The 22,753-nt window shown below is 40.9% G+C and overlaps 1 protein-coding gene across 1 annotated transcript in view; it reads left to right on the plus strand.

The window, feature by feature from the left end:
- The window catches only part of map1ab (microtubule-associated protein 1Ab), a 58,380-nt gene that overhangs the window by 17,214 nt on the left and 18,413 nt on the right, over positions 1-22,753 (plus strand). The window contains exon 3 of the mRNA XM_020622623.1: positions 22,451-22,533. Within this exon, the coding sequence (XP_020478279.1) occupies positions 22,451-22,533 (83 nt within the window). The remainder of the gene's footprint in view (positions 1-22,450; positions 22,534-22,753) is intronic.

The raw sequence follows: 22,753 nt of genomic DNA on the forward strand, positions 1-22,753 counted from the left end.
GCAGTAAGTCAGACTTGTTTCCAGTGCATGTTGGACTCCGGCAGGGCTGCCCTTTGTCACCGGTTCTGTTCATTATTTTTATGGACAGAATTTCTAGGTGCAGCCAGGGGCCGGAGGGAGTCCGGTTTGGGGACCACAGGATCTTGTCTCTGCTTTTTGCAGACGACATTGTCCTGTTGGGACAAACTCCATCAAACCAGGACCTCCAGCGTGCACTGGGGCGGTTTGCAGCCAAGTGTGAAGCGGCTGGGATGAGAATCAGCACCTCCAAATTCGAGGCCATGGTTCTCAGTCGGAAAAGGGTAGCTTGTTCCCTTCAGTTTGATGGGGAGTTCCTGCCTCAAGTGGAGGAGTTCAAGTATCTTGGGGTCTTGCTCACGAGTGGGTGAAGGATGGATCGGCAGATTGACAGGCGGATCGGTGCAGCTTCTGCAGTAATGCGGTCGATGTACTGGTCCGTCGTGGTGAAGAGGGGGGAGCTGAGCTGTAAGGCGAAGCTCTCGATTTACTGGTCGATCTACGTTCCGACTCTCACCTATGGTCATAAACTTTGGGTCATGACCGAAAGGGCAAGATCCCGGATACAGGCGGCCGAAATGAGCTTCCTCCATAGGGCGGCCCTTAGAGATAGGGTGAGGACCTCGGTCATCCGGGAGGAGCTCAGAGTAGAACCGCTGCTCCTCCACATCGAGAGGAGCCTGCTGAGGTGGCTCGGAACACCTTGGCATTCCCCCGGAGGAGCTGGAGGAAGTGTCTGGAGAGAGGGATGTCTGGGCATCTTTGCTTAGACTGCTGCCCCCGCGACCCGGTCCCGGATAAGCGGAGGAAAATGGATGGATGGATGGGTATGATAGGACATCATCAACACACCCACTAGCTCTCTGCGAATCCTCTGGACTATACGCTGCTGTATTTTCACCTGGGCTCATTCCAGCTCACTTGGACATCACACAGACTTTGTATGAGGGAGCTGGCACATTGGCTTGGTGTGTCTCTGCCTTAAGGTTTATGAGTTGGTGCCTGAGGCATAGTGTCAGCATTTCTGTTCTAGTAAAAGACTGACTAATCAGACATACACTGAATTCTGCTTCCCCAGTTTAGTCACTGGTGTACAGCATCTGATGTGTACACATTTGAGGAACTGTGTTCACAAATTCATTGCCTTACCTCTAATGTCCACCGGATGCAGCTGTATTGTGTTTTGTATGCAGTCCGGTTAAGATCTGTCCTCTGTGTGGCTTGATTCCCTACTAGGTCCGTCTGTGGCTCGTCGTGGTGTTGATTTTTCATATAGGATGCTGTTCTTTGTTCTTGAGCTTCTGCAGTAAGTAGGCTTCATAATTAAAAGGTTTATTTTTTTGCCTGTTAATTGTGTTTATTGTTTTTATTTCCTACTTTATTGTGCTGTAACCTACAGACAAAGACTACAGTTAATGGTTAAATTTAATGGTTACAGTTAAGTTATGAAATACGGATCAAAGATCTGTGGTTATGTCTCACTTGTTAACAGTACCTTTATCCTAATCATTTTTTAGCCTATCTGTGTTTCACATGGGGGTCTGATTGGGGGTCGAACTTTGTGGCATCCATCAGAAATAGACTCAGTGCATGACTGGCAGTGGCCAGCGCCGACAACTGCATCGCAGATGGAAAGCAGTGCAACCAGATCGTATAGAAATTAGGGGTTAGACTCCTTTTATCATGGAGTTTGTTATGTTATTTTCTGCTACATCTGACACAGGTGGGTGTGTCATCATCTCTGGTATGTTGTTTTTTTTTGTTGGGACTATTTGTTTTTTTGAAACTGCTCTATAGACTGTGTAACTATACGGGCTTCCTTCAATTTGAAATGTGTGCTAGTTGGTTTGTTGGGCTGAAATATTTGTGTGTTATATTTTTCCTACTCTAAGTACATCCTTTGTGAGGTTTGACCTGAACTAAATTTCACTTAAATAAAGATTTTTATGTCAGGAGAGAGACCGGGCTAGAAACCCCCTGATAAAAAGCACAACCTCATGTCAAGTTGTTACAGTCCAGGTAAAGTCTACAGTAGATAATTTCAGGGTTCCATTGCAAAGGGCTTAGGAGAAATGGTGAGACAGAGGGCGGCGTCTTCCCAAAGTAGTTCATTGCATCATACATTATTGAGGCAGCTCTTGCATAATGCAGAAACTTTGATATTGATCCAAGGGCTTGCCATCACTGCCGTCTAAGGGATAGAGATGAGAGTGAGTGAATATGTGAGGAAAAGGAAGATTGGCAAAATAAGTAAAAGGAAGATGGGTATACTGTACACCAGAAAAGGGACTTGTGAGAGATAAATGCAGTGAGTTGGAAAGAAAAATCCATGAAGAAGGGAAGGAAGAATTAATTAAAAGCAAAGTAAGAAAGAGATGAAGACACTGAGATTCAGACATGGTGTGTGTGACATCCTGTGTTCATCAGTTTATTTCCCACCTTTGAGGGGAAACAGTTTATTGTAAATAAAAATAGCGCCTACAGTTAGCGATTTACTTCAGAAGTATGAAGCCTGTTAGGGAGCAGAAGGAGGGTAAGGTTTAGGCATAATGTGGAACCTGAGGGACCGGTGCTTCATCATGGAAGGCTCCCAGGAGAGCCAGACAATGTGTCGTCATAACAGAGCCAAGCATCAGACCGGTATCCATCTCCGCTGCAGACACTCTTTATTACTAAAGCCAATTTCACACACAGGAACATCTGTCATCTGCCACAAACATGAAGTCATTTTCCAAGCTGCCCAGCTCGAATGTTTTTCTTGTTAACACCATCTGTCCTCATGTTTTCCTCTGCATCATGATTGGTCAAATTAATGCTTCTAGGTGGGATATTCCTGCAGTGACATCGCCTCAGTCCTGAAAGAAGAATAGCTCTTTGAGAGTAGGTTACATTTCTCCCTTTTAAACAGTAAAAACTCACTAGACCTACAATATTATTTTACTAAGAGCGTAAATTTTCACAGGGTAAAGTTAACTCTCCATATAAACAAGAATCCAAATCCATGCTGCAAATACTCTTTAAGCTAAAGATGCTAATAATGTCTCGTGCAGCGCATGTATCGGCCACAGTTCTTTAATAATCTGATTTCAGGGATCTTTTTTAAAGTGATTGTGTGCTATGTTAAAAAGTTGATTACTAGCCGATTCATTGTCACATTTTCTGAATTCCCTGTATCAGTTGGACTGTAGTTTGCTAACAGTGCATCATAAACTGAAAAATAAAGCATCCATGATCATGTTAAATTATGTTATGATTATATATGTGGTTTAAATACAGGCACTTTGTTTTATTATTAGCAGTGATTTAGCACAGTGACTAAATGGTTGGCTGTGACACAACTTTGTAATATCACCAGACCCACAACAGCCCTGCATGAGAGCTACGCCAGATCTATTTGCATGTCTCCACGAAATCGGAGATGTGGGTAGAGATTCAAATTGAGTGAAACCAGGTAAGCATTACTGTGCATCCATCTGCGACTGTATTTTGGTTTGTTTTGGTGTGTGTGTATGTGTCTGAAGCTTTCCAGCCTTACTATTCAGAGCGTCAGATGCACTCTCGCCTCTTCTGATTGGCAGTTGAAGTGAGAAGGTTGGGTAGAGGGAGTGGAAAGGTGGAGTCTTATCGTCTACTGAATGAGCTCTGGTGATCAGCTGACCGGTTTTTACTCCAGGGATAAAGGAGATAGGGAGATTGAGTGGTTTCAGGGGATTGTTATTAGATGAAACAAGATGGCAGCTTGGGGCAATGACTCCACAGCTAATATCTAAAACTACATCTGCCACAATACTCATGCAGGTAAATCAACACCATTGTAAGACAATTTGAACAAAAAGTATCACCTTCCTGAATGAGGATTTATTGCAGGACTGTTTGATTAGACTACGTTACTTTAGCTAGGTGTACCTAATAAACTGCTAGAATACAAATGAGATTATACGTTATAACCAAAAGACCAAACACAATCACACAGACACACACAGAGTCCCACAGACCCTTTTACTGGAGCATAAACATAGTCATCATGTACTTTTCTGATTAATTTTGAGCTATTGTTATTATACAGACTGGTAGAGAGAGGTATGAAAGACTGGAGAGGAGAGGGGGCTGCTTTTGGTTGTCATGAAACAGATTAACATCAGTGTTGTGGGCAGATATTATGTGCTCAGTAAGTGTCATTGTTATTATTAGGCCTGTTTAGGTCAGACTACAGTGCTGTTGTTTGTTTTACTTCCTCTTGGATCATGCTAATCAAACACACACAGTTCTTAATTACACATTATACGGTATCTCAGCGCCTGGACATTACACTGAGGTTTCCATATACATTTGCCCATTTGTCAAACATTTTTGCTACGCATAAGTATATGTTGTCCAACAACATTTATCCTTTACATAATATTTTTTGAATACATATGTTTATTGATGTGGATGTGCAGGGTCATGAGGGCTCCTGTTTTTGCCCTGGGAGCTCCTGGGTTATTCCAGATGTGCTTGTCCTGCTGGGGCCCCTCCTGGCCTGGTTGCCATGGAATTTGTTTTCTACAGTCTTGGGCTCCTGATGCTGATTCCTAACGATGTTAGTGAGCCCTGATCTTTCCTATGGTACCATCATGTGGAAGATTCCCAAATCTCTGTGTTAATTTATCCATGATAAAGGTCACGGTCCCAGGTGGTTTATTAAGGGTAACTCTTGGTGGCTTGTTTTATGTACCAGCACAAACGACCAGCAATAGATTAAGCTGGATCATGTGGAGTTATTAGAGAAATTGTAACATGATTTACTATCCTGTACTATTCCTATAACGTCACTGATAGAAAATTTAATTGACAGGCTTTTAATTTGCTGCATTGGTCTTGTTTCTATATCTTGTAGACGTACTATTTTGTCTGTGATCGGTTTTAACAAGCTCATGCTGTGACGACCAGATGTTTATTTAACGGCTGTATCATATGGTGCATGCCAGACGCCTATACACTGCTGTTACCTCTCTGTTTTAAAAAGCAGTCCACCCACCCACACCGCCTTGGCAGTGAATGAGTTACTGCTGGTGCAGTGTGTAAGCCTGGTGCGCCCCTCCCTGGTAGGACCGCACGCCGCTGGTCGGCGGTCTGCAGACGTGTGTTGCCGCATCTTGGAGCGCTGCGCTCCGCCAGCAGGCTGCGTTCCTCTCCAAATGTGCCAAATCCCCTCCTCTCTTCTCCTGTCTCCGCCTGACGCACACATACACGAACCGCCGACGCTCCTCTCCGGTTTCTAGACACTCAACTCTCCGGCAAAGTGGCTCATCACCCACAACGGTATGTAAACAGTTTATGAAATACCACAACTGATGTCTAATGTTTGTCTTTTTGCTTTTTTGCATGAGATTATTTGCGACAGCGGGTTTCATGAACGGGATGTTGTGGAGTGAACGCTGCGTATTTTGCCTGTTTTATTCCCAGCCCTGCCTTTTCTCTTTCTTCTACGCACAGACGTGACATTTACATCCAAAACACTTCGTGTTAGTCTGTTTTCCTTTAGCCTGTTTTTTGGTGCATAATATCGTCCCGGAACGAAACGTTTATTTCTATGCGCAGCGTTTGTGATGGCGCGCAACGCGAAGAGAAATGTCTGGAAGAAATTAGGGCACGAGACAGCATTGGGCTGTCAAACAGTCAGTCCTCTTAAATCTACCCTGACATAAGAGGAGCCATGCAAGGTTTAGTCAGGGGATTTTAGCAAGTCCAGCCTTTATCCAAGTAACGGGATTAATGAATGTGATAATACGGTACACAGTACAGGTTAACCTGTTTTCTGTGTGAAAATGCACCCAGATCTGGCAAAGAGCTTTTATAAAAAATGAGCAATTAGTGAAGTGGTTATTTTAAAAGTTAAGTGTTTTAAGGTGATGTAGTGTTTAAAGTCTGTCCTGGAACTGCAAGGACAGGTTTGATCCCTTAAATAATCCTGTTTCTGCTCAGTCATCGTGAGCTGATCAACATAAAAAAGAGAAATGCTTTACATGCAGGTGATTCAGATGAACTCAGTGCCCCCTGCAGACAGAGAAGAATAAATTGTGTCACTGTTATCCCATTGTAATGGGATAAAGTCAGCCTCCCCAGCTGTGCTTTGGTTCAGATGAGGACAAATGACCATGTAGGTTCAGGGAGTAGGTGTGTGTGTGTGTGTGTGTGTGTGTGTGTGTGGTGGGGGTGGGGGTGCAAACAGCGAGCCTCCATTTGTTCTCTTGTTCAATAAATACTGTTTCTGCTTTGTCATACATGCGAAGTTGTTGCCATTGCAGTGAGACTAGGCTGGTATGTGTGCTTGGTGTATTTGATGTGTGTCCGTGTATGGCTATGCATTGTGAGGACTAGTTTGAGTTTTATACTGTGGAAGTGAGGACATTTTGGCCAGTCGTCCCTTTCTGTCACACCTTTAAATGACTGTTTGAGGGTCTAGACCTGGTTTAGGAGTTCAGGTTAGAATTAGGCTTAGGTTATGTTAGTGATGGGGTCATACATTTGGTTGTGATGGTTAAGTGTTAGGGTCCGTGGCTAGGGGATGGATCATGTCAGCGAGTGTACTCACAAGGCTGTACAAATGTGTGTGTGTGTGTGCAGCGGTCTGTCTGTCTGATGACGACTGATGCCAAGAAAAGCTGTTATTTTTCACCATTAGTCAGTTTTCATTGTGTGTTATCAAGTTATTCTCGTGTAATAGGCTGCCCCAGTTTTCTGTATCAGCTTCTTGGGTCTGGCTGCTTCCCGTGACTCAGCAAAGGTGGTGGACATGGGCACTGTGTATGTTTGTGACTGATCCGTGTGTCTGTCTGTGTCCAGGATTATTCTGGCCCTGTTATGAACTGCGATTGTCTGCATGCGTGGCCCTGTCTGTCTCCATAATTACTTTGCAGCCACTAATCCCAACTTTAATTCTGGGGTAAAATTGAGCCATCAGCTTCTGTAATCATGTGTCATAAAAGATTTCCTCTGACGTGCAGGTTTGAATTTGGTCGGTCAGTCAGTGACTTTAAAATAAATATTAACAACTTCACAGTAGAAAAGGCAGTAATCATTTATAAAGATGGACTAGTCGATGAATGATGTTCAAACTGACACGAAATTTCTTCATATTAATTTGAACGCCCCCCCCACAATAAAAAAAATCCAAAGCCTGTAATTGGGCTGAATACTTCAATTAAAAAATGTTCATCAGCAGCTCTCACTGCTTTGGATGATTTGCGCACTGCATCAGAAGAGCGTAGCTAAGATATCATCGCATGCTGCAGGGGTAGAGAATTGAAAATATAAATTGCCGCACACTGTCAGCACAACTTTTCTCGCTACTGTCCCGCATTTTGTCCTTGCAAACATAATGTCACTAGCTTACTTTACTGAGAGGTCAACAGGACATGTAGCTGGTCAAGCTGAAGGTCCTTTGTTGAGCCACAAGGCAAATTACATCAAAATGGCCTGTTGTGTTTTTTGACATAGCGTACATTGTTGGATTTGAACAGGTCATTACAGTTCCAATTATTGCTTTCTTACATTTGAACAAATGTTCGAAATTCAAATAAAAAGTGAAAGCCCTACCGTAAAAGGTTAGCCCTACTATCTGACCTGCAACTGAATCTGCTCAATCATGGCTGAGTTACTCTGACATGTATCACTTCCCACTGTCAAGCAGCCTTGTGCAGCAGTTTAAATGTTGACGCAAATCTAAAACTGAGTGGCTTGAATCCCAGCAGCAGTTGATCAGCAGTTCATAGTCGCTCTGAGTGCTGAGTCACTTTTTGACATTTGCTTTCCACAGTTCAGTCGTCGCATCACTGTGACTCTACACAAGTGCAAGATTTGCACATGATTCATTTTCGAATTATGTTTTTTTGAAGCTGATACTTTCTGGTCTTAGATGCTAGTTAGACACCCATCACTCTTTTATTGTAAAACAGAAAGTCTATTTTTATTAATAAATCCTCTTGGGTCTCTTTGATAGAAAATCTTAATGAAGTTTTGAAATAGGTAAGCTTTTGATAACCCTTGAGGGAGTGCTGATGCCATTATAGATTTAGACTGACTTGGGTTTTACTTAATGCAACTTAAAAGTTAGAGGGGCAAAATTTAACACCCAAGATACAAATCTCACTGGAGAACGGAAAAGAAATTGAGTAGCTGTTGTGTTTCTTTTAGCATCTCAACTGATACATCTGAGCTGCTGAGAGCAGTTCTTTGTTATTAATTTATGTTCTTATAGAAGACCAAACATGAAAAGATGTGTGGACCATTTTTTATTTTCATGTTTTCTAGAACTATCTTTTAAAAACTGCAGACACTATAATAAGTATTATGAGTCTCCTGTGTTCTTATGGAGGCACCACAGCAACGTCATTACAACAATTGTTGGAGAACTTGTCATGGTTGTTTCCAGCCATTTAATGTTTAATCTTGGGTACCTCTAGATTGTGTCAGTGTGATTGATTTGATGTTGAGAGCTTGTGATAGTACTGCCTATGTAGAAAATCATTTTCTGCCCTCCATCTGCAATTCGCGCTACAGCAGCACGGTGGCGTGACATCATATGCAACCCCCCCCCATTGGTTAATTGGCTACAGAGTTCAACTCTACTTAAATTGTACATGGAAACAAACATGAAAACTGGCAGATCAGTCCATTAGGTGGTCTGAATTTATCCTGTTACCATTCCACCATCAATTCAGCTACACTGGTGATTACCGTAGTTATTAAACCCCAGTATATAATTTGCCTCAACTGCATGTTTTCAAATCGCTAACGCTTATCTACTGGAGAAGGTGCTTATTTGTTAAGCTGCAAGGCTTTGGGACTGTGATGGAGACAATGAGCTGCGCTCACTCACAGAATAGCTGCTGGCCAGCTGAACATGTCGGTGAGTGTCTGGGGAGATGGATCACATGATAGGACAGACACCTCATTTAGATGAAGTTCATTCCCTTAAAACATACTAGTGCACACAGAAACTCACAGCTTTACACATGTACAGCACACACACGCCCACTGCAGTGCCATTTAAATCTCTAAATGGCTTAACCACTGACCATTGTACAGCAGCCCAAACCCTCATGACTCTCCCAGGAACACTTGGCAGAGTCAGAGATGCAGACCACTGTGATCATTGACATACTTCATTAGGCCATTTTAATAAGGTATTAGCTTTCTTATGTCACTGGGTAAAGGCTCAGATGGGGACGTTAGGTTGTTTTCCAATTAGTGACCAACTTGATTATGTAAAAGCAGTTGAAGAGCAATGCTTAAAATCGGTTTCTCTTATCAGCTGGACTTTGAACAATCCTTTTGGGTCGGTGAGTTGTAGAAAAGACCTGATGTTGTTTGGAAATAAATCATCCAACTAATTTTTTCCTGCATGTAACTTTGTGCACACTTTTCACAAAGCAAATGATCGAGTTGCTATTATCAGGTCTCCACAGGCCCAGCAGTGTAGCCGAGGTGTTGGAGGCAGACTTCCAACAATGAAGTTGTGGCTTTGATGCCAGCTCCCATCAACAGTAGCTTTTTTCAGGGGGGGTACTGAGCCCCTCCCTACCTGCTCAGTTCAGATAAGAGCATCGGCTGAATGCAAAAACACTGGGAATCCAGGAAACTGGTATCATCACATTGCTGGCTCATTGCCTTGAGAGAACCTGACTGCAGATTGGTGTTGTCTGTGTCCAAAATTAACTTAGAATAAAAGACCAAAGACTGGCAGATTTAAAGCTATGACAAAGTTATTTTTGATCAAGTTATTTTAACATTCATATATCAGATATTTTCACTGGTCAGAATATCCCATAAACTTTATGTTGTTGTTTTTTTTTTCTCAGGAGACATTCGACCCATTTTCAGTGTATGTAGAATTAGCTATCATTGATTTCATTTAAAACATGCTCAAGACATTAATTTCTCTTGGACCTGATGTTTGTTTTCTTGTGGTGGCCTCACTGGTGTTGCAGGATGGATGTTGGTTTTTAGTTTACCATTAAGCTGCTCTACCTGTGTGTAACCCATGCTGTTGTTAGCATTTAGCTAATAGTATAGATTCATACAGCCTCTGGTGTGGCTGTAGACCACTGTTTTAACACAGACAAACTTTGAAAACAAGCAAAGGTACAGTACATAGTTGCACATCAAAGTTTTTTTTTCTGATATTTACTGGTGTTAAGTTCAGATCCTGGTTGTGATGTAGGCTGCCTGCAGTTCTATGTTTTGGCTTTTTACTAGATCTTGTCTGTAATTCAGAATGCTTAGTGTAAAGTAGCCAGAAATTAGGAATGTGCTTAGACCTTTTGCAATTATATTAGGCTTATATTGATCTTTAATAGGTAGTAATGTGTATGTAACACACTGATATGACCAGCACCAAGGCTTTTGTGTGTGGTCACTGTGCTCTTGTTGATTTTGGAGTATTTCAGGAAACATACAGAAGCTATGAATATGAAAACATTTCTGTGATGAAATGTTATTTTAACCAAACTAAACGTCTTTATTCAGTAGATCTGAGGTTCACTGCACCATAAGGAGCAGCTGATCTGCTAGCAATGTTTTTAGGTGTCAGTGGAGAGTTTTAGTGTCTGATTTTTATGTAACTGCTGTGTCAGAGGAAACGTTTGTACTGTTCTTGTGTTTTCTGTGGGGGCGTGGGAATTGCCATTAACAATTTGCAGAACATCATTAAAAAGCGTTCCCTTATTGTATTGCTGCTGACTTATGTAAAGCCTGACTAGTCAAACCCCTGTGAGGTGTAACTATGACTGAACTACGGCATTTTGATAGTTGCGTAATTTGTCATAATATAGTTCTTGTCTCCTCTGTACATATAATAAATATGTGTCTGGTACATAAATAACAACCAGGCACAAATCACCATCGGTACTGCTTAGAGCATAGAGGTCTGTATATTATTTATGTCTCTAATAACCCTTGGTAGAGTTAACAATACAGAGGAGGAGAACAGAGAGCAGGCACTGAGACGAGAGTCTCGGGACTCGCTGACAACAATGGAGAGAAAAGAGGGGAGGTTCTGGCGCGGAGAATGCAGCAGTGACAAGTCTTTGCAGTGTTTTGCACCTCCCTGTTTGCTCTGCTGCCTCGACCAGCTCTCCCTTTTGCTGGAGTGTCTGTGTGTGAGAGGGAAAACGTACAAAAGCACAGAAAATACCCATTGATGTGTTTGAAAATACCCCATACTGTGTTTCTGTTTATGGAAAAAGAGATGGTCTCGATTCAATACTGACCAATGTGACAAACCCCTTCACCCCCCACACAGACACAGGAGCCCCTGTTTTCCTGAAGAAAATAGTCTCAAGGTGCTGAAGCTGTTCAGCCACAGTTTTCTATCTCTGTTTCGTTATGCTTGACAAGTCTGTCTTTCTCTGCAGGAGTTTTTCCTCTGTCGTTTTGGACAATAAAAAATGACTCTTTTTTTTATTTTTTATTTTTTACTGGTGCAGCTATGTGTCTTAAACATGTGGCCACCAGCCATTAGATGAGGGATGCACCAGTGTTTTTATTCAGTTTCTCTTGTGGATATATGAACTGAAAGAGTAACATCATTATGCAGCTTTTTTGAGATGGAGGGAAAGAAAATTCAGCAAAAGCTGTAGTGAGAGAGAAATGAATAAAAGACAAATAGACTGAACAAAGGCAGACTGACACAGACAGGACCAGACAAAGAGAGTAGTCACACAGCAGACATGCAATCCATGCTGATGGCAGTCATATTGGGCTGGAGTGCAGAGGTGATGCTTCACTGTTTGCCTTCATTCTCCTCTGACAGTGCAGAGCAGCAGTAAACATTGATCCTTTCATCAGGGACTGTTCCCAGGTGCCCCAGCCTGCATCCCTTTGTCCACTCTGCTGAAGGGACGACACAAAAAGCCAATGTGCCTGACACACCCAGACTCTGAGGAGATGGACCTCAGCAAGTCAGGCATCTGTCTTCTGGGGGGGCATTTTGGAACAGGCACAACGCAGGCCATGTGGTGAAGTGGAGTAGATTACAACAACTGAGAATTTGAGTGAGGAAGGAACTTTTTGAATGAGTTTTTCTTCAGATCTGGACAAAGAAAACGGTCTGTAAGAGTGTTGAAACTTAACCCGATGACCTGCATCATGTGCTCGGCAACCAGCAGACGCAAATGACAAGGGTGACAAGGGAGAGAATATCTCCTGCAGAGCTGCTGTCCGTGGTAACGTGTCCTTCACTTAATCCTGCTATAATGTGAAATAACATCTCTGGTTTGTTATGTGCAATGAAAAATAAAACCATTGTAAAGTTACAAAAAACATCTTACCAGAGAATTGTACAAGTGTATTTGTTTACAAAAGTCTTAGTGTTGAGTACGCCTTATTACTGTTTTTTTTGTTTTGTTTTGTTTTTTTTGTCAGAGTAGGGGTTACATTTAGCAAATATTGGATACCTCATTTTGTAATTTAAACCCTCAATCCCCCTGCAAACAGAGCAGCAGATTGAGAAACAACCAGTATGCCAAGCTGGAATAGTCCTGAAAAGAACTGTGTGTATGTACAGTAAATCCAAATCTATGAGTGGCTGAGCTCAGAAAGAAACATGAACACACATTTTTTTCCTTTTATTATTATTTTGTGACATTGATTATTACTTTGGATTGAAATGCTTTGGATTGAAAGACATTAGTTAAAGAATGCTATCCAGTTTTTCTTTGAGTTTGACTAGTCATGGATATGGATCTACATTAGCTGGGTCTTCTCTCAACAGTGCTATATAATCACTGTATGTCCATACAGAGAGTGCAGCTCGTGTGTGTGTGTTAAACTGGATCAGCATCCAAGTCGTCTTCTGTCCAAAGCTGCGTATCTATGGGTCTGTTGTTTCTGATAAGCTGTTATTACAAGGCGACCAGCCAGTAACTTGAACCGCACTCTGGTAGTTTTAAAACCACCTTAAGCTGAGAGTAAATCCCTGAGGGCCAGTGCCTCTCACCCAGGAGCCGCGGCAGAAATAAGCTCCAAACAAGCAGCAGCCAATTTAACGGCCTGTGACTTCTGAATGGCATTTTCTACCTCTCCATCCCCATTTTCTCCTTCTCAAGCTTATGATTTCTCCAAAGTCTTCTCTGTCAGTAGAGGAAACTTCTTCTCTGCGCTTTGTATCTCTTTGGGCTTTCCCACCTTGAGGCACTGGATGCTGTGTACGTTAAGGTCACATCGACAGGTATTTTCCATCGCCATGAAGAATAAGATTCCCCCTGGTCACTGACATATGGCGGACAACCACTTTATAATCATTGTTCCTCACTCCTGACACTACAAGACCTCGGCGATGAAAAAGAGAAATGTCATTTTTCCAGAATATGTCTGATAAGAAGTTGCCATTGATGCTGCCGTTCTCTGCCCTTGTTGTTTTGGTTGTGGAGGCAAAAGGAGAAACCACGAATTAAGAAAGTGTACAATACCTTCCAGGGTAAAATCTAGAACCAGAGAAAAAGAGAAAATATTTGAAACACATTTTATAAAATTAAAGTAGTTAAACTTTAAGATATAGTTTTATTGTTTTCATGAAAGTGAAAGAATTCTACATTAGAGCTAGCCTTCAAAATAAAAGTATTAGCTAAATCCACAAAGGACTTAACAGGAATTTATAATGCCCAAAGTTTAGCACAATATACACATTGTCTCATTTAAAACAAATAATGCAGACGTGTGTGTGTGTTCTAGATACGGCCTGAGTACAAAAGGCCCATCACTGTGGGTATTTATCCTGTTAGACAGCGTGGGGAGATGTTTGTGGTGGTCTGAAAAAGATGGCTGACACATTTTAGTGTGATGTTTTGGCATCATGTGCGTGTATGTGTGTCGTTTGAACTTAGCCTGCTTTCAGCGGTGGGAGGAGTATGGGGATAGCAGTGATGTCATATTTGGCACGCTGTGGACCGGACTCTAAGAGACAACAGCACTTTGCCAGTGTCCTCCTGCTTCCCTCTTCTAGCAGCAGCTCTTATTGCATTTTCATGCCTCTCCTGTTTCTCAGGGTGGTCACAATGACCAATGCCACGTAGAATCAGATATTAGTGGTTACAAGAACTCATGTGTGTGCAGGTGCAAATGTATTTGTGTGGATGTGAGGGCTGAGTGGCATCACCATGGCAGTCTGCCGCAACAAAGACCAAATGATAGACTTGCAAAAGGAGCTCAGAGGCCCTTCAAGGAGAGCACAGGAAGGAGGGGGACTGGGGTGACTGGTATTACTGAAACAGAACTAGGTCTGAGTAAAGTCTGGCCTCAGCTACTGCGATACCTACAGCTCTGAGCTCTGACTCTTTCATTGACGGCTCCCTGCTCTCTGTCCTCTCCTCTTATTCTCATTGATTTCTTCTTTTTAATGTGCGATACATGATGATAGTGACCTAATACTTCAGTCCTGTGTTAACTCAGGTGAAAAGTCCAGCTGAGAGAGTTAATAGCCAGTTGGCTAGTGGTCTTTTCTCTTGTCTCCTTTATTCACATGTTAATGACTCGTATACTGATGATGATTTGTAGCTTTTTTAGAGCACAATTCAAAGAAATAAGGATAGTGTTCTGAACTAAATCATGTTTATTTTGCTTGTGAATCAAACTAATAATCATTTTATAGCATTCAAGAGATCATGCAATGCAACACTGATTCATACGTCATCTCTGTGTTGCAACATTTGATTTTTCAATTAAATATATAAAAAATATAAAAATACAGGTAAACATGACTAAAGCTTAATTAACTAAACTCAGCCCATGCAAAGTATTAGGTTGGATAGCTGGATGACGTAAGCACATCTGTTGCTTTAGTCAGTGAGTAAAACAAGTGATTGATCAGTGTTAATCACTGCATCGTAGCGATCCTTTACAATATCCACGTCACTCATTACAAAATCAGATACATAAATGAAAGCCCACTTAAATTTTTACAGCTTTACATTTATCAGATTTTTGTTGGATGCTGATGAAGTTCAGATGTGTCCTGATTCAAAGTGCTCAAGGTCCATCCTAGTGCAGATTCATGGCTGGAGTTCATCATCATGCTGGTCTGGTACTGTACAGTGATAACAGTAAGAATTCAGTAGAAGGATCAGCTGTGTGGAAGCCCACCACTGATGGTTCTGTGTACATATTTAAGCTGTGACAAGTTTTTGAGATAATATACGTTTTAACTGATCCCTGCAGGGATATTTGAAGGATTTGCAGGGATTTGGATGTCTACTGTAGTCACTCATTAACCCAACATTTTGCTGCACACTTTATAAAACAAGTGTCTCAACTATTTTATACTCCGTACAATCCAAGCTGAGTGAGATCTCTGATCTCAAACACATACTTAGCCCAGCTGGTATGTGGATAAACGACAACTGGTTCTGACTGAAGCCAAAAGTAACTTCATCAAACTTAAAGTCTTGCACGGGGATTCTGTTCGGTTTTAGAGGACCAAAAAGTGCTTATGTTTTTAAGAGATGAATGTAGGTGCACAGAACCTAACATAGGCCATATGACTGAACATGTAGCTAGTTTGTCTTTGTTCTCATGTATTTCACAGATGCCTGCGTCGTGAAATGTAGTTGCATTGTTGTAATTATTAGCTGTCATTTGTCTGAGCTTGTTTGGCACACTGCCTTTGTTTTGAGTATATTGATTTACTCAATCCATTTATTGATATTTGTGATAGCTGTGTTATGATTTGGTTGTGCTGTATTAATATCGAATAGCTTGTTTAATCAGTTTTATTTATTTGGACCTTGCTCTCATGATTGTATTTTATTTAGATGTTTTAGAGTTTGTGACCCTGGAGAAATTACCAACCACTCTGGCAGAAGCAAGGATCTTATAAAATAAAATAAAAAAAACACTTGAGCTCTCAGGAAGTGTTTTGTACATTACCTGTCACTTCTTTTAACTTGTTTATATGGATTCTTTTAAATTCTTTTTCCTAGAGAGGCTGTCAGCTGTTGCTGACGTTGAGACTTTAAATGGCTTAGCCACCCAGTCATACAGCGCTGCCAAATCACAGGACCAGGAGGATTAGCATCCGGCACTAAGGCTTCTTGTTGCTGTTGTGAACCAGTGACAGTGATCGTTTGTGTCCTGGAGGCTAAGGCTGCAGTAAAAAATGGGAAATGTTTGTCATTTGAGCAAGAGAAGCTAAATGATCAAGCAAGGGTTAATTACAGGGGCTGAGGTCATCATAAAGACAGAGATACATATTTAATTTAACAAGAGTAGAAAATGTAAAGCTGATATTTGAGTGTTCACTAAATGTTACTGTGCTCATCATTATGCCTCAGAGATATTTTAGTTACAGCAGCGTTTGACTGGTCTGCAGTGCAGTCTGCAACAGTGACTCAGCAGTCACTTGAAGCTTTTAGACATAAACAAATGGCTCTAGTTTTGAGGAATGGCTGTACCGCTCGGTGACAATGGAGTGCTGAAACAAGTGTGGAGACAGCCGGTCTGTACATACTTCTTTAATTTTCCAACTCACTTCACACCACTTTATCTCTAAGCAGTCCTGGGCAACGAAATAGCTCACATTAGGCAAATGAGATTAGGAACAGGGTAATAAGTTTTTTTATGTAAGTTTCGGGCAGCCTCTGTTGATCTGATGTGTATATGAAGATGAAGCCTGAGGCATCTGTTCAGCTTCATCAGCTCACTCAGTACTCGATTTTACTTGATTTGGCAAGGTCCGAACAAATGATAAAAATGAAATCAGCATCATATTAAACTGTGTTACCTTCAGATCAACCATCCTCTCACTACTCTCACTGTAAATGGGGAACATGCTATTTGGAGCAGTGTAGCGGCTGGGCCTCATTCGATCACTGCTCCCTTTTAGTCGCCGTTAAACAGAACGTTCTCTTTTTGGGAGTTCAGGCATGGATATTTATATCAAGCAGGTCAGTTGAGAAAGAGCTGGAATGAGTAGAAGCTCAGAGACTTGTCTGAGAAACTATCTCACTTCCTCTGGGCCCAGCAGCTATGAGTTGTGCAGAGACCGAGTGGCAGCGAAGAGTTCATCTCCTCATGATTCTTAAGTCATCACAGTGTTGTGCCGACAGTGTTATTTTTGTCAAGAAAGTGGACCATTGCAGATGTGTGATCTCATTTAACACAGATGGCCTTACTGGGTCATGCATTACTAAATATTTCTTTGAACTGCTGAAATTTATGGAGATTTTTTTTTTTTAGATCAGGTGATGTGCTAAGACAATGTCACATTCAGGTTTAGGGGTCAAACAGTAGTTCCTGTACTGAAGCATAATGAAGCCAAATATAGGCTATAGTTGTTATTTTCTAGAAAGGCTAGAAATGCAGACGTTTCTCCTCATCTGACTAAATTTAATGTTGTCAACTTTGTCTTTTTGTGATATCCATATTTTTAAATAATTCAACTTTTGTTTATCTCAATAAACAAGTGGAAAGGATAATAGAAACTGAAATGACATTATTAAATAGTTTTCTTTTTCCACTTTTATCTTTAAGAGGTAAAATACCACACCTCATATACAGAAATACAGGATAGAGTACAATACACATTGAATTAATGAATAGAAATGTTGGTGTATGACTTGCTGTCAGAGCCCAGCCACTTCTTTGGCCAGTTGTATTTTATCACAGATATAACACATAACATAATATTGTCATACACAGGGAGCTGGGAGCCTGCAACAGCTTTTAAAACTATTTAGGTGACAATTATCAGTCTCCTTTTTTACTGAGGTCTTTGACTTTTTATGATGAGGTGATGCTTCTTTTTCTAAGGTGTGAGTGAAGTAAAGACACAGGGATGAGTAGATGAGGGCGACTTGGCTGAGCATCACTCTCTTCAAAAGCACTGGTTAACAAACACATTTAAGCTAGGAACAGACGCTGGCCTGCTTCACACTGCTTGTATCTCATGCAGTGAGACCCTGAAGCTGACTCACATCACTGGATAATTATTAGAATTTACAGTGCACAGGGTTTAAAGCCTGCTATGATAATGGATTTCTGTCATGAATACAGAGACTTTGATTGTTGTTTACTGGAGAAAAATCCACTGTTCCTCTGCAGGCGAAATACAAATGCTAACCACTTTCTTGAAATGACTTTCATACTTTTATAAAATGTATGATATTAGTTAGTTTTACCATTTACTTGTTCATGGGTTGGATGGAAGGATGATGCAGAATACAGCCAGAAAACAAGATGCTGGTGTGGGAGGTGGAGATGTGTTTAACGAGGGCGTGTCTGACACACAGCAGCAATCGATTCCCACCCCGACTTTAGTCATTGATTATTCCATATGTGACGGCTTTCTCTAAGTTGAGCACATTTATCATTTTGCAAATAGACATTTTGACAGTGTTTGCACATAAATTTGAAATTTGTCAGTGCTCCGCATAGACGGACAGATGATAGATATTCATATGCGGTTGGTCCACCACTAATGCCAGTCCACATGTTAGGTCCTCTGTGGTAACAGCACTGCTAGCATAGTAACCTACTAAATAAAGGTAAAGTTATATCTAATGTTGGCAGCTACTAGGTTACTAAGCTAGCAGTGCTGTTACCACAAGCGTTACCCCAAGGAGAACAGGGAATCTGTACCCAAACCTGTGGCTGGCACCATCTTAAATATTGTTTGTAAAATGATAATAGCCTAGTATACTGATTAAAATGAAAATAAAGCCACATGATATTGGAATATTTCACATTAAAATATGTATTTAGTTAAAGTCCAATCAAAGTGAAGAGCAATTTTATTTCTGGAAAACAGCCTAAATTTTATGCTCACTCACTAGTTTCTACTGTACTTACATTTAGGGTTTTGTATTGACTTTTGTGAATGGAAGGAAAATGGTGCTGAGTGTGATCACTGCATAAACTATAATAACACACACTGAAACAACATACGTGTTCAGATACTGTATGTTATAACACAAATACAGGTTGTGATTAAACAAAAAAAGACACCCACTTCTGACAATGACCTTTGATAGCACCTCACCTAAAGATCCAGTAAAAAGAACAGCTGATGAAAGAGAGAATAAAACTGCAAACACTTGATCGCTGCTCGTCCTCCTCAGTAGGAGGGATGACTAAGCCCAGGGCCCCAACATTCACCTGCCTACAACCACCTCACATGCTCTGATTTCTCACTTTGCATGTGTTGTCTTCTCAGTGCAGTCTCTACAGCACTTTGTTTATTGGAAGCACAGGTCGGAACAGACAAAACAGGGTGTGGTTAACACAAACTAAGATGTTTATATGTTGCTTAGTTGGACTACAAACCTGGATCATTGGTATCAGCTCCTGGATTTTTAGCCTACTGGTGCGTTTGGACCATTCTAAACTTGATTTTAAAGTGGTTAAACCCAAGAAGTTGAAACTGAGTTGAATTTTGTTTGTTAGTTGAGTTTGTATGTTAAGTCCTCGTGTATCAGTCTGTGATATCTAAGATCTTTAGAGGACTTTAAATTCATGAAGATTTTAAGGTTAAGTTAATGCAGAATATCACAACCGGTCTTACTGATTCACTTCACTAAGGGTTTAGTATTGTGACTAAAACATAGATGAAGACGTTATTAGAGCTGCAGCTAACTATTTTCATTACTGAATAATCTGCTGAATAGTTTCTCAATAATCTCAAAAAGCATTTTAAAATTCCCATTACAGTTTCCTCAAGCCATAAGTTGTCACAAAATGCCTTGTTTTGTCCAGCCACCAATCAAAACCCCAAAGTGTTCAGTCTACTCTACTGTTAAGACAACAAAAAAACAACAAACCGATCAGGTTAAACAATAGAATGTTTGGGCTTTTACTTAAAAACTGACTTCAAAGATTGATTGAGATTAATTTTCTCCATCAACTCTTCAATCTTTGCAGCTCTAGATGTCCTATTATTTCACAAAATAACATTATGGCTAAATAAAATACCTTTAATTGCAAAACTGTATGAAGAGCTATTGTTTCAACCTGAGTTGTAGGCTATGTAAAAACAAAAATCCCAAAAGCTGAGTATCACAGGACCCTTGAAACCCTCTGCACCAGTGTCACCTACAGATTCCCGTTCACTGTCGTTGTTTGGTAGAGAATCTGATCTGAGGCCGTCAGCCTGCAGCAGCAGTCCTCTCAGGCACTCTGCATTGTTGATGTGCGCTGGCCCCAGGGGAAATGGCAACGTCTCACACCGACTTGGTGTCTTTGTTATTGTAGTATCACGTTGTACCAGTTTGCAGTGTCAGCAAACAGTCAACCTGCAGGCAGCCATCAGCAGCAGCTGATGCAGTCTCCTCTGTTTTCACCTGAGAAAAGCACATCAGGAGGTCACAGAGATGCACACTCACCCTGGCCTTCACTCTTCTGAAAGTGGATAAATACAGATTCCTACTGGAGCTGCATGAGGCCGGTGTCTCCAATGTCTGTGTCGATGAGGTTGCCTCAGTGTTGTGTGTTGCTATTGTCAACGTTGGAAGTATCAAAGCAAACTCACCCTCACAGCTTAGTCATCATGCTGTGAAAGCGGACGCGTCTGTGGGCAGATCTGCTGAAGCGCCAGAACTGCTCCTAACTGCTGTACCAGCATGTCTGTTAAAAACACACTGATGGCTCTCGTTCCCTGGCGACCAACAAAATCTTTCACTTGCCTCGCATTAGTGATGGTAACAGCAGCAGGTTGTGGTTGACAGGGTGTTGCTATAGTAACATCAACAGAGGGAGCCACATCATTTAGTTGGCTTCATTGAATGTTTGATACTTATGAACAGACAGGTGACAAATTAAAGGAAAAACATGCGAGGAGCACTGAACCTGTTCTGAGACACTTTATGTTGGTTTTTCATTTCATTAGTTGCTTTATAGGCTGTGGCAACATCGACTTTTTTTTTTTTTTTTTTAACCATTTCAATCCGATTAGTCCTTTTACAGTGCTCAGTTTTCTCTTCTTAGTCAGGTCAAATCAGCCAAGGTTCATGTGTTCATGTAACTTTCTCATATCACCAGAACAGTGTCAGGGTTTCTTGTCGGTTTATTGATGACTCCTGCATTTTCCTTTAATTTGTCACCCATCTATATTTACAAGCATTGTCACTGTGAGCTTGTTAGCATATCAACGTTAGCATTTAGCTCAAAGCACCTCGGCATTTGAGTAAAGCCTCACAGAGGCTACTCTTGTAGCCGTTAAAACTCAGACAGGTGCAGTCTTAGTTTTACAGTAGATTTTTTGGATATACCCGTCACAGTACTGTAATACTAAAATACGCAAGATTAGTATGGATCAGCATTAGTTGTTTTCCTCTGTTTACTTAACCCGCTGCCGGAAATCTAATATGCAGCTATTGCAGTAAGTTGAGTTGGCCAGTCTAAAAGCTTTCATGATGTGAATATACAAGGAAAAACCCTGATAATATTTCATATGAGGGTGTTGCAGGTGACCGTTTGCTAGTTAAGGGGAATATGTGGTTGAATATAAAATGATTCAGTTCAGCTCATGTTTTTCATCAGTTATAATGTTAATGTTTTTTACTTCACTGAAGATTAAAAAAGCATAACGTACAAATATCAGCCAAAAGCAGATAATAGAACTGTGATTATCATCTGTCATGTAACAGCTACTGATTGAGCGCTTCTACTCTGACTCACAGATGGTCTAGACTTATCAGTACCACACTGATTGCTGAATTATTTCAGCAGTTTTATTAAATAAAAAAATTTATATTTTTCTTATCAGTTTCACTCAAATGTCTTAGTCCTTTATCCATTACAGTATTTGAGGCGGAGAATGGTTTATATCAGAGGTATTTTATGGAAAACACATGTTGACAGTCTAGTTCTTATAAAGATATCATAGCACTGGATGGTGGAGCCACTGAGATCTCTGTTATTAGACCTCTAATATTAGAGCCTGTATCTGTGCTTAAACAACGGGGAATTAAAAGCTTAACATCTCCTCTGAATGAAATGAAGCACTTGATGCATAATTCAGTTCAAGATGCATGAGGATGTGTAAATATCCTTCAATGTTCTTGGTCTGTAATGATTGGTTTCAACCTACAGCGTATTACATGTTTCCGTTGCGAGAAATCAGGTTTAACACCTAATGTGGATGTTAATATTAGTTTCAGGTTAGTGTGTGTTGTGTTCACAGCTTTAATTTTAAAATTCACCCAAAAGATATCAGTGACCTATTTTCTATTCCAACCTCTGTTCTTGTGTAGTGATTGCCCCACATACAAGGCAGAATGCAGTGAAGTAAATCTCCCTTTCACAAAGAGGTTTTCCAGATCAGGTGTGGATGACGTCCATCACAACGTCTTCTGGCAACAGTGATGGTCAAGTTGTTTACTTTGTAGGGCCGTCACTCCTCGATGGAGTTGAATCTTACCCCATTAAAGGTAGTTAACATAATGTTTTAAATCTCCTCCTACAGGACAAAGAATTCTCCACCACAGAAGTGATGTCCTAGAGACGGTCGTGCTTGTCAACCCTTCAGAAGACACTGTTGTATCAGAGGTAGGTCCACATATTCTGAGATCCAGAACACTAACATATAGTATACACAGTTACCTGTCAATGTCATATCAATTTTAATAACATTTCTAATAGTTTTCAATAATACTAGAATAGTTCGTCTATAGCCCAACCAATACTTGATTTTTGCAACCAATATCTGTTGTCTTTTTTACATCTACAGAATCATTTTTCATAGGAAAAAAGAAATACGTGACCAATA

This window comes from Monopterus albus, unplaced genomic scaffold (genome assembly GCF_001952655.1).
Source record: "Monopterus albus unplaced genomic scaffold, M_albus_1.0 scaffold7.1, whole genome shotgun sequence".
NCBI classification, from domain to species: domain Eukaryota; kingdom Metazoa; phylum Chordata; class Actinopteri; order Synbranchiformes; family Synbranchidae; genus Monopterus; species Monopterus albus.